General features: G+C 42.6%; 1 protein-coding gene across 2 annotated transcripts in view; it reads left to right on the forward strand.

Annotated features, from left to right (window-relative positions):
- LOC113017181 (NLR family CARD domain-containing protein 3-like) overlaps positions 1–12,945 on the forward strand; it is a 71,830-nt gene that overhangs the window by 12,076 nt on the left and 46,809 nt on the right. For both annotated transcript variants that reach the window (XM_080298674.1, XM_080298675.1), the window contains 2 exons: positions 910–1,083; positions 1,785–1,958. In XM_080298674.1, the coding sequence (XP_080154800.1) occupies positions 910–1,083; positions 1,785–1,958 (348 nt within the window). The remainder of the gene's footprint in view (positions 1–909; positions 1,084–1,784; positions 1,959–12,945) is intronic.

Raw genomic sequence — 12,945 nt, forward strand, 5'->3', positions numbered from 1 at the left:
TCTTGAAAAGTTTGAATTGAGAACTTTTCAAAATTACTGCCAACATTAATAACCACAAGTAGATGAACCCTGTTGGTCTTTGGTGATGACATGACCTTTTCTCTAGCACCACCATCAGGTCAAATGTTTAATTCTAGATCTGTTTCTTTCTCGTGGTGTTTACATCCATGCCCTTTAGAATGAATCTTGTTAATTTTTGCTCTAGCACCATGACATCACTTTCAATCACCCCTCCTCTTTTCTTATACAGGCCTGGGACTGGCAATGGTAGAGTTGAAGGGTTTTTTTTATTAATTTGTTATGTTTTGTTTGTTTTTGCTGTTTGTTTGGAGGGGGTGGTACATATTTCATGTGAAATTCAACCAGAAAACAGAAAATAATACGAACATAGTCAGAACATGGAACAGTTCTTGTCCAACAGCCAAATTTTTTCTCTGCACTACTGTACACAGGATGTGAAGAGAGTGTGTGCATGCTCCTTGCAGACATATTTCTTGCATTGTGCCCAGGTCATGCTAGTCTTAGAATCATTCCTGGTGGGACAGCCCTGGCACCTGCCATGTTTCCTGCCCGTGGTTTGTAGTATTCAAAAGTAGAATGGGAGGGAGAGCCTTCAGTTTTGAATCCCCTCTTCTATGGAACCAGCTTCTATTTTGGATTTGGGAGACAGACACTATCTCTACTTTTGAAATTAGGCTTCAAACTTTCCTTTTTGCTAAATCATATAGTTAGGGCTAGATCAGGTGACCCTGAATTTTTTATCTTGTCTTTCTTATCTCAGGGGGGTCATATGATTGTTGGGTTTTTCTCTGTATGTATTATTGTAGGGTCTACCTTACAACATAAAGCACCTTGAGGTGACTGTGACTTATATCAGTGTTCTTTGTGTTCTTGTGTATAAATCTGCAGACTGAGTCACTGTAACCTTGCAGAGACAGCCTGTGAAGCTCTGTCCTCAGTTCTTAGCATGCGGTTCTCTAGTTTGAGAGAGCTGGACCTGAGTAACAACAACGTGAAGGATTTGGGATTGAAGCTTCTGTCTGATGGTCTGGAGAGTCCATACTGCAAACTTGAAACTCTCAGGTCAGATCAAGATGTGCTCTGCTCTTTTTTTTTCTTTTGCATTTTGTTTGTATAACTTAATAAAAATAACAAGATTTTTTGCCCTAGTTTTATAATCGTGAAAATTTTAATTTAGTTTTATTTACACAGTCCCAAACAATATTTAATCCTTAAATGATCCTGGATGCATTTTGTTCCATTTAATGTTTTTTTGTTTGTTTAATTTATTATGCTATTTTACCTGTGCTCAGTGAATATAGCTCACATTTCTTTCCACTGCCCAACTCGGTTGACATTGGTAGCGCCCCATATACGTTATGGACTATGTGAGGAGAGCCCTGCTTTTCCCGCCTGAGTTACCTGAATCTTTTTACTGAACCTTATCAGTCAGTCTTATCTAATCTGACACAGGACTCATGGGCTGTTTGTCCTCACTCGCACCAACATCACCTACATGTTAAAGCAGATGGTTAAACCTCCCTGAGCAAGATTTTGTTGGCGGTCTCTTCCTAGTTGTAAAACGTTTTTCCTCCTTCCTGTGACCAATTGCTGCTGACAGGGGACCATCTGAGAGTTGTGGTTCTTTCTCTTATATTGTAGTGTTATCTCTGCTATAAAAAGTTAAGACATTTTTATAAATGTAGGTAAATTAAATTGAAGGGATGGAGCTCACTTTCTCTGGGAAGAAAATAAAACACTTCTTTTTTGGTATGTACCTGCAGTCTGTCAGGCTGTTTGATCACAGTGGACGGATGTGCTTCTCTGGAATCTGCCCTGAGTTCTTCCCACTCCCACTTGAGAAAGTTGGACCTGAGCTACAATCATCCAGGAGACTTGGGAATGAAGCTGTTGGTGCCTGAACAGAAGAATCCATCCTGGAAACTGGAAACTCTCAGGTATGGAGAAAAGGTCTGGTACTGGAGGAAGACATTAAAACCATTGTTTTTCTTGTGGCATTACTGTAAAGTGTAGAAGTAAATTTAAATCTAATTTGATATACAAAGAGGTGTTTACAAAGGTTATAAAGCTAGTTATGTAGCTATTTGGTGGTTACGTGTTTTGATATTTACATGTTTACATGTTTGAATGTTTAGACATGCATGTTCAAACCAGTAATAAGTATGTGTTATATCTACCTGGTTGTTTTCCCTGTTTTGATCTGAGTATAAGATTTCCTGGCTTCTGAGAGGCCAGTGAAGCATTCATGAGGGCGGCACACAGGAAGTGTGGGTTGTTGTTGCGGTGTGCTGAGAGTAAAGTGGCTGCTAAAAAGTTATCCGTCTCCATCTTGCTGTTCCTAATTATTCAGAGAGATTCCAAACCATCTAGTGAACCCTCACGTTACATTACCAATAAGTTTGATGTGTCACATGACCCTCTTCCTATTGAAAAAACAAAAGTTGCATCCAAGATGGCCGACTTCTAAATGGCCACCATGGTCACCACCCACTTGAGAAGTTTGCCCCCTCACAGATAATAATGTACCACAAACAGGACTTTAATATCACCAACCATTCCCATGTTAATACGGTGTATCCATATAAATGGCCCACCCTGTACAATTCACGACTACGTTAAGTCATTCACTAGTGTCTTTGCAGTTGTTTTGGGATCTTTGGACATATCTATAACTATATGTCTTCCCACAGTCTTTACATTTTTCACTTTGTTCCCCTGCCTGGCTTGTTCCATATAATAATAATAATAATAATAATAATAATAATAATAATAATAATAATAATAATTAAAGCTGCAAGCAGCGTTATGAGGGCCCTCGCACCCCCGGCGCGTCGAGCCACGCCCAACACCTAAAACCAGCACGTCCGATCTGATGTCACATTGATGGAATTCATGCATTTAACCACCAGCTAACATTTCAACTCATTCATTCATGATTAGTTAGTCGTTCCACTAGGTGGCGCTCTAACCATTATGTACAAATGGCATAACAAACACTTCCAAGCTCGAGTCTCATCACACCTGAGACGTTTGGGAGAGATTGGACATTGTGTTTTTGAGTGACAGCAGATTACTGCTTTTTGGCGAGTGATTCAAACTCTAAGTGCCGCCATAACCACCCCGTTTCCCTGGACGTAAAAAGCTTCGCAATTTAACAACACAAAGGTCTTTGGATTCCACACACTGAAGAATAGTGCAATATGATGAAATCCCTTGGAGGAGTTCGTCAAAGAACGATGCCTGGAAAGAAGGGAAAATGTTGCCAAAATTGCACATTAATTTTAAAATGGCTGACTTCCTGTTGGATTTGGGATATTGCACCAAGAGACTTTTTTGTACATCTTGATATCTCCTATAAGCTTACCAGGTTTCAGACTCATACATAAAACACAGAGCAGGGGCTGTGATTTTGAAATTTTGTAGGGGGCGCTGTGGAGCCATTTTGGGATATTCAATGAAAATGATCACATAACAACAAAGCCTTAACCACATTGGAGGTGTGCGCCAAATTTCAAGACTTTTTAAACTTTCCAAGCCCCTCAAAAGCCACTTCATCTTTCATGGTGAACCGCGTTGCCACCAGGGTGCGCCGTTCAGTTTAAAGTCACAATTTTTGCACTGAAGCATCACAAGGGACTGATGGTGATATTCACCGCTTTTGAGGTGGCCACGATGAACCTGTGAAAATCAGTACAACAAAATTAAAGCCATGACATTTCCTGTTCCCACTAGGTGGCGCTGTCCGTATTCCCGACAATGGGCACATCAATCTGTTCAGGGCGGGTCTGACATCATGCCTGTAAAGTCTGGTACTGATCAGACTGGATTTCATTGAGTTATACTAATTTGTTTCTTCATGGCGTGACATCAAAGTTCGCCATGCCACTGGGGTCACACCCTTTTGCGAAAAGTCACAGTTTTCACTGTAACCCAAGACCAACTCCTTAAGGCTTTCCTGGAGAAATTTGAGGCTGCAGATGTCACCCATCACAATACTGTACCCCAAAGTGTAAAACATGACATTTCCTGTTCCCACTAGGTGGCGCTGTCCCTGGTGTCAAATATGGCAGTTGAAATATGTTCAGGGGTGGAGCCTTATCATATGTGTTCACTTTGGTCAAGGTCAGAAAATGTATGACAAAATGAGAGGCAATAAGATTTTCATCGCGAGTCATCGAAATTCGCCATGGCGCCACGGCCTCATGGTATTGTGAAAACTCAAAAGCTCCGCAATTTAACATGGCCCAGGTGTGTAGTTGAAACTGACCAAAGATGAAGCTTATACGACCAAATCCCAAGGAGGAGTTCGCAAAAGTTCGAGGCATGGAAATGGCAAAATTAGAGCCAAAATGTCACCTTCTCTTCCAAATGGCGGACTTCCTGTTGGGTTTGCGTCAATGGGCCCACAGACTTTTTTGTTCGTCTTGGCATGATACACATGTGTGCCAAATTTCATACATGTAGCTCAAACGATGTGGTCGTAGGGCTGCATTTAACAAGGCATAGGTGGCGCTCTAGAGCCATTTCCCAGTGCTCATATGTACAACCATTAAAATACAAAATTTTTCACCAGACCTGGCATGTGTGCAAAATTTCATGAGTTTTTGAGCATGTTTAGGCCCTCAAAAAGGCCCTTGTTTCGCCTGAATAATAATAATAATAATTAAAGCTGCAAGCAGCGTTACGAGGGCCCTCGCACCCCCGGCGCGTCGAGCCAAGCCCAACACCTAAAACCAGCACCTCCGATCTGATGTCACATTGATGGAATTCATGCATTTAACCACCAGCTAACATTTCAACTCATTCATTCATGATTAGTTAGTCGTTCCACTAGGTGGCGCTCTAACCATTATGTACAAATGGCATAACAATCACTTCCGAGCTCGAGTCTCATCACACCTGAGACGTTTGGGAGAGATTGGACATTGTGTTTTTGAGTGACAGCAGATTACTGCTTTTTGGCGAGTGATTCAAACTCTAAGTGCCACCATAACCACCCCGTTTCACTGAACGTAAAAAGCTTCGCAATTTAACATCACAAAGGTCTTTAGATTCCACACACTGGAGATTGGTTCAATATGATGAAATCCCTTGGAGGAGTTCGTCAAAGAACGGTGCCTGGAAAGAGGGGAAAATGTTGCCAAAATTACACATTAATTTTAAAATGGCTGACTTCCTGTTGGATTTGGGATATTGCACCAAGAGACTTTTTTGTACATCTTGATATCTCCTATAAGCTTACCAGGTTTCAGAATCATACATAGAACACAGAGCAGGGGCTGTGGTTTTGAAATTTTGTAGGGGGCGCTGTGGAGCCACTTCGCGCTATTCAATGAAAATGATCACATGCCAACAAAGCGTTCATCCATTTGGAGGTGTGTGCCAAATTTCAAGCCTCTATAAACTTGCCAAGACCCTCAAAAGCCACTTCATCTTTCATGTTGAACAGCGTTGCCACCAGGGTGCGCCGTTCAGTTTAAACTCACAATTTTTGCACTGAAGCATCACGAGGGACTGATGGTGATATTCACCGCTTTTGAGGTGGCCAAGATGAACCTGTGAAAATCAGTACAACAAAATGAAAGCCATGACATTTCCTGTTGCCACTAGGTGGCGCTGTCCGTATTTCCGACAATGGGCACATCAATCTGTTCAGGGCGGGTCTGACATCATGCCTGTAAAGTCTGGTACTGATCAGACTGGATTTCATTGAGTTATACTAATTTGTTTCTTCATGGCGTGACATCAAAGTTCGCCACGCCGCTGGGGTCACACCCTTTCACGAAAAGTCACAGTTTTCACTGTAACCCAAGACCAACTCCTTAAGGCTTTCCTGGAGAAATTTGAGGCTGCAGATGTCACCCATCACTATACTGTACCCCAAAGTGTAAAACATGACATTTCCTGTTCCCACTAGGTGGCGCTGTCCTTGATGTCAAATATGGCAGTTGAAATATGTTCAGGGGTGGAGCCTTATCATATGTGTGCTCTTCGGTCCAGATCGGAACATGTATGACAGAATGAGAGGCAATAAGATTTTCATGGCGAGTCATCGAAATTCGCCATGGCGCCACGGCCTCATAGTATTGTGAAAACTCAAAAGCTCCGCAATTTAACATGGCACAAGGGTGTAGTTGACACTGTCCAAATTTGAAGTTTATAGGTCCAAATCCCAAGGAGGAGTTCGTTAAAGTACAAGGCATGGAAACGGTAAAATCAGACCCAAAATGTCACCTTCAATCCAAAATGGCGGACTTCCTGTTGGGTTTAGGACATTGCCATAATAGACTTTTTTGTTCGACTCTGAACGTTATATAGGTGTACCGACTTTCAAACGTGTAGGTCATACCCATACCGGGGGCTCGCGTTTTTCATTTTTCTAGGTGGCGCTACTGAGCTAATTTTCCCTGGCCATGTCTGGGAACATTAAAATACGTAAATTTTCACCAGACCTGACGCGTGTGCAAAATTTCATGAGTTTTCGAGCATGTTTAGGCCCTCAAACGGCCAATTCATTTGCCGGAATAATAATAATAATAATAATAATTAAAGCTGCAAGCAGCGTTATGAGGGCCCTCGCACCCCCGGCGCGTCGAGCCACGCCCAACACCTAAAACCAGCACCTCCGATCTGATGTCACATTGATGGAATTCATGCATTTAACCACCAGCTAACATTTCATCTCATTGAACCATCATTAGCTAGTCGTTCCACTAGGTGGCGCTCTAACCATTACCGACAAATGGCATAACAAACATTTCCGAGCTCGAGTCTCATCACACCTGCGACGTTTGGGAGAGATTGGATATTGTGTTTTTGAGTGACAGCAGATTACTGCTTTTTGGCGAGTGATTGAAACTCTAAGTGCCGCCATGACCACCCCGTTTCCCTGAACGTAAAAAGCTTCGCAATTTAACATCACAAAGGTCTTTAGATTCCACAAACTTCAGATCGGTCCAATCTGATGAAATCCCTTGGAGGAGTTCGTCAAAGTATGAAGCCTGAAAAGAGGGGAAAATGTCGCCAAAATTACACATTAACTTTAAAATGACTGACTTCCTGTTGGATTTGGGATATTGCTCCAAGAGACTTTTTTGTACATCTTGATATCTCCTATAAGCCTACCAGGTTTCAGATTCATACATAAAACACAGAGCTGGGGCTGTGGTTTTGAAATTTTGTAGGGGGCGCTGTGGAGCCATTTTGGGATATTCAATGAAAATGATCACATGACAACAAAGCCTTCGTCACATTGGAGGTGTGTGCCAAATTTCAAGCCTCTATACACTTGCCAAGACCCTCAAAAGCCACTTCATCTTTCATGGTGAACAGCGTTGCCACCAGGGTGCGCCGTTCAGTTTAAAGTCACAATTTTTGCACTGAAGCATCACGAGGGACTGATGGTGATATTCACCGCTTTTCAGGTGGCCACGATGAACCTGTGAAAATCAGTACAACAAAATGAAAGCCATGACATTTCCTGTTCCCACTAGGTGGCGCTGTCCGTATTTCCGACAATGGGCACATCAATCTGTTCAGGGCGGGTCTGACATCATGCCTGTAAAGTCTGGTACTGATCAGACTGGATTTCATTGAGTTATACTAATTTGTTTCTTCATGGCGTGACATCAAAGTTCGCCATGCTGCTGGGGTCACACCCTTTCGCGAAAACTCACAGTTTTCACTGTAACCCAAGACCAACTCCTTAAGGCTTTCCTGGAGAAATTTGAGGCTGCAGATGTCACCCATCACTATACTGTACCCCAAAGTGTAAAACATGACATTTCCTGTTCCCACTAGGTGGCGCTGTCCTTGATGTCAAATATGGCAGTTGAAATATGTTCAGGGGTGGAGCCTTATCATATGTGTTCACTTTGGTCAAGGTCAGAAAATGTATGACAAAATGAGAGGCAATAAGATTTTCATGGCGAGTCATCGAAATTCGCCATGGCGCCACGGCCTCATAGTATTGTGAAAACTCAAAAGCTCCGCAATTTAACATGGCACAAGGGTGTAGTTGACACTGTCCAAATTTGAAGCTTATGAAATGAAACCCCAAGGAGGAGTTCGCAAAAGTTCGAGGCATGGAAATGGCAAAATTAGAGCCAAAATGTCACCTTCTCTTCCAAATGGCGGACTTCCTGTTGGGTTTGCGTCAATGGGCCCACTGACTTTTTTGTTCGTCTTTGCATGATACACATGTGTGCCAAATTTCATACATGTAGCTGAAACGATGTGGTCGTAGGGCTGCATTTAACAAGGCATAGGTGGCGCTGTAGAGCCATTTCCCAGTGCTCATATGTAAAACCATTAAAATACAAAATTTTTCACCAGACCTGGCATGTGTGCAAAATTTCATGAGTTTTTGAGCATGTTTAGGCCCTCAAAAAGGCCCTTGTTTGGGGTGAATAATAATAATAATAATAATAATAATAATAATAATAATAATAATAATAAGAAACGGAGCAGATACAATAGGGCCTTCGCACTCTCAGTGCTCGGGCCCTAATAAACAGAGCAATTACAATAGGGCCTTCGCACTGTCAGTGCTCGGGCCCTAATTAAAGCTGCAAGCAGCGTTATGAGGGCCCTCGCACCCCCGGCGCGTCGAGCCACGCCCAACACCTAAAACCAGCACGTCCGATCGATGTCACATTGATGGAATTCATGCATTTAACCACCAGCTAACATTTCAACTCATTCATTCATGATTAGCTAGTCGTTCCACTAGGTGGCACTCTAACCATTATGTACAAATGGCATAACAAACATTTCCGAACTCGAGTCTCATTATGCCTGCGACCTTTGGGTGAGATTGGACATTGTGTTTTTGAGTAACAGCAGATTACTGCGTTTTGGCGAGTGATTGAGAGTCTACGTGCCGCCATAACCACCCCGTTTCCCTGAACGTAAAAAGCTTCGCAATTTAACAACACAAAGGTCTTTGGATTCCACACACTGAAGAATAGTGCAATATGATGAAATCCCTTGGAGGAGTTCGTCAAAGAACGATGCCTGAAAAGAGGGGAAAATGTTGCCAAAATTGCACATTAATTTTAAAATGGCTGACTTCCTGTTGGATTTGGGATATTGCTCCAAGAGACTTTTTTGTACATCTTGATATCTCCTATAAGCTTACCAGGTTTCAGACTCATACATAAAACACAGAGCAGGGGCTGTGATTTTGAAATTTTGTAGGGGGCGCTGTGGAGCCATTTTGGGATATTCAATGAAAATGATCACATAACAACAAAGCCTTAACCACATTGGAGGTGTGCGCCAAATTTCAAGACTTTTTAAACTTTCCAAGCCCCTCAAAAGCCACTTCATCTTTCATGGTGAACTGCGTTGCCACCAGGGTGCGGCGTTCAGTTTAAAGTCACAATTTTTGCACTGAAGCATCACAAGGGACTGATGGTGATATTCACCGCTTTTGAGGTGGCCACGATGAACCTGTGAAAATCAGTACAACAAAATTAAAGCCATGACATTTCCTGTTCCCACTAGGTGGCGCTGTCCGTATTCCCGACAATGGGCACATCAATCTGTTCAGGGCGGGTCTGACTTCATGCCTGTAAAGTCTGGTACTGATCAGACTGGATTTCATGGAGTTATACTAATTTGTTTCTTCATGGCGCGACATCAAAGTTCGCCATGCTGCTGGGGTCACACCCTTTTGCGAAAAGTCACAGTTTTCACTGTAACCCAAGACCAACTCCTTAAGGGTTTTCTGGAGAAATTTGAGGCTGCAGATGTCACCCATCACTATACTGTACCCCAAAGTGTAAAACATGACATTTCCTGTTCCCACTAGGTGGCGCTGTCCTTCATGTCAAATATGGCAGTTGAAATATGTTTAGGGGTGGAGCCTTATCATATGTGTTCACTTTGGTCAAGGTCAGAAAATGTATGACAAAATGAGAGGCAATAAGATTTTCATGGCGAGTCATCGAAATTCGCCATGGCGCCACGGCCTCATAGTATTGTGAAAACTCAAAAGCTCCGCAATTTAACATGGCACAAGGGTGTAGTTGACACTGTCCAAATTTGAAGGTTATGAAATGAAACCCCAAGGAGGAGTTCGTTAAAGTTCGAGGCATGGAAATGGCAAAATTAGAGCCAAAATGTCACCTTCTCTTCCAAATGGCGGACTTCCTGTTGGGTTTGCGTCAATGGGCCCACAGACTTTTTTGTTCGTCTTGGCATGATACACATGTGTGCCAAATTTCATACATGTAGCTCAAACGATGTGGTCGTAGGGCTGCATTTAACAAGGCATAGGTGGCGCTGTAGAGCCATTTCCCAGTGCTCATATGTAAAACCATTAAAATACAAAATTTTTCACCAGACCTGGCATGTGTGCAAAATTTCATGAGTTTTTGAGCATGTTTAGGCCCTCAAAAAGGCCCTTGTTTGGGGTGAATAATAATAATAATAATAATTAAAGCTGCAAGCAGCGTTATGAGGGCCCTCGCACCCCCGGCACGTCGAGCCACTGCCAACACCTCAAACCGGCACGTCCGATATGATGTCACATTGATGGATTTCATGCTTTTAATCACCAGCTAACATTTCATTTTATTCAACCAGGATTATAGTCATGCCACTAGGTGGCGCTCTAACCATTATTGACAAATAGCATAACAAACATTTCCAAGCTCGAGTCTCATCACACCTGCGACCTTTGGGAGAGATTGGACATTGTTTTTTTTAGTGACAGCAGATTACTGCTTTTTGCGAGTGATTGAAACTCTACGTGCCGCCATGACCACCCCGTTTCCCTGAACGGAAAAAGCTTCGCAATTTAACATCACAAAGGTCTTTAGATTCTACACACTGAAGAATGCTTCAATATGATGAAATCCCTTGGAGGAGTTCGTCAAAGTATGAGGCCTGAAAAGGGGGGAAAATGTCATCAAAATTACACATTAATTTTAAAATGGCTGACTTCCTGTTGGATTTGGGATATTGCTCCAAGAGACTTTTTTGTACATCTTGATATCTTACACAAGCTTACCAAGTGTCAGACTCATAGATGAAACACAGAGCAGGGGCTGATGTTTTGAAATATTGTAGGGGGCGCTGTGGAGCCATTTCGCGCTATTCAATGAAAATGATCACATGCCAACAAAGCGTTCATCCATTTGGAGGTGTGTGCCAAATTTCAAGCCTCTATAAACTTTCCAAGCCCCTCAAAAGCCACTTCATCTTTCATGGTGAACCGCGTTACCACCAGGGTGCGCCGTTCAGTTTAAAGTCACAATTTTTGCACTGAAGCATCACGAGGGACTGATGTTGATATTCACCGCTTTTGAGGTGGCCACGATGAACCTGTGAAAATCAGTACAACAAAATTAAAGCCATGACATTTCCTGTTGCCACTAGGTGGCGCTGTCCGTATTTCCGACAATGGGCACATCAATCTGTTCAGGGCGGGTCTGACATCATGCCTGTAAAGTCTGGTACTGATCAGACTGGATTTCATTGAGTTATACTAATTTGTTTCTTCATGGCGTGACATCAAAGTTCGCCATGCTGCTGGGGTCACACCCTTTCGTGAAAAGTCACAGTTTTCACTGTAACCCAAGACCAACTCCTTAAGGCTTTCCTGGAGAAATTTGAGGCTGCAGATGTCACCCATCACTATACTGTACCCCAAAGTGTAAAACATGACATTTCCTGTTCCCACTAGGTGGCGCTGTCCCTGGTGTCAAATATGGCAGTTGAAATATGTTCAGGGGTGGAGCCTTATCATATGTGTTCACTTTGGTCAAGGTCAGAAAATGTATGACAAAATGAGAGGCAATAAGATTTTGATGGCGAGTCATCGAAATTCGCCATGGCGCCACGGCCTCATAGTATTGTGAAAACTCAAAAGCTCCGCAATTTAACATGGCACAAGGGTGTAGTTGACACTGACCAAATATGAAGGTTATGAAATCAAACCCCAAGGAGGAGTTCGCAAAAGTTCGAGGCATGGAAATGGCAAAATTTGAGCCAAAATGTCACCTTCTCTTCCAAATGGCGGACTTCCTGTTGGGTTTGCGTCAATGGGCCCACAGACTTTTTTGTTCGTCTTGGCATGATACATATGTGTGCCAAATTTCATACATGTAGCTCAAACGATGTGGTCGTAGGGCTGCATTTAACAAGGCATAGGTGGCGCTCTAGAGCCATTTCCCAGTGCTCATATGTAAAACCATTAAAATACAAAATTTTTCACCAGACCTGGCATGTGTGCAAAATTTCATGAGTTTTTGAGCATGTTTAGGCCCTCAAAAAGGCCCTTGTTTCGCCTGAATAATAATAATAATAATAATAATAATAATAATAATAATAATAAGAAACGGAGCAGATACAATAGGGCCTTCGCACTCTCGGTGCTCGGGCCCTAATAATTAAAGCTGCAAGCAGCGTTATGAGGGCCCTCGCACCCCCGGCGCGTCGAGCCACGCCCAACACCTAAAACCAGCACCTCCGATCTAATGTCACATTGATGGAATTCATGCATTTAACCACCAGCTAAAAATTCATCTCATTCAATCATGATTATAGTTGTCCCACTAGGTGGAGCTCTAACCATTACTGACAAATGGCATAACAAACATTTCCTAGCTCGAGTCTCATCACGCCTGTGACCTTTGGGAGAGATTGAACATTGTGTTTTTGAGTGACAGCAGATTACTGCTTTTTGGCGAGTGATTCAAACTCTAAGTGCCACCATAACCACCCCGTTTCACTGAACGTAAAAAGCTTCGCAATTTAACATCACAAAGGTCTTTAGATTCCACACACTGGAGATTGGTTCAATATGATGAAATCCCTTGGAGGAGTTCGTCAAAGAACGGTGCCTGGAAAGAGGGGAAAATGTTGCCAAAATTACACATTAATATTAAAATGGCTGACTTCCTGTTGGATTTGGGA

The sequence above is a fragment of the Astatotilapia calliptera genome, chromosome 3, assembly GCF_964374335.1.
Source record: "Astatotilapia calliptera chromosome 3, fAstCal68.1, whole genome shotgun sequence".
In the NCBI taxonomy this organism is placed as follows: Eukaryota; Metazoa; Chordata; class Actinopteri; order Cichliformes; family Cichlidae; genus Astatotilapia; species Astatotilapia calliptera.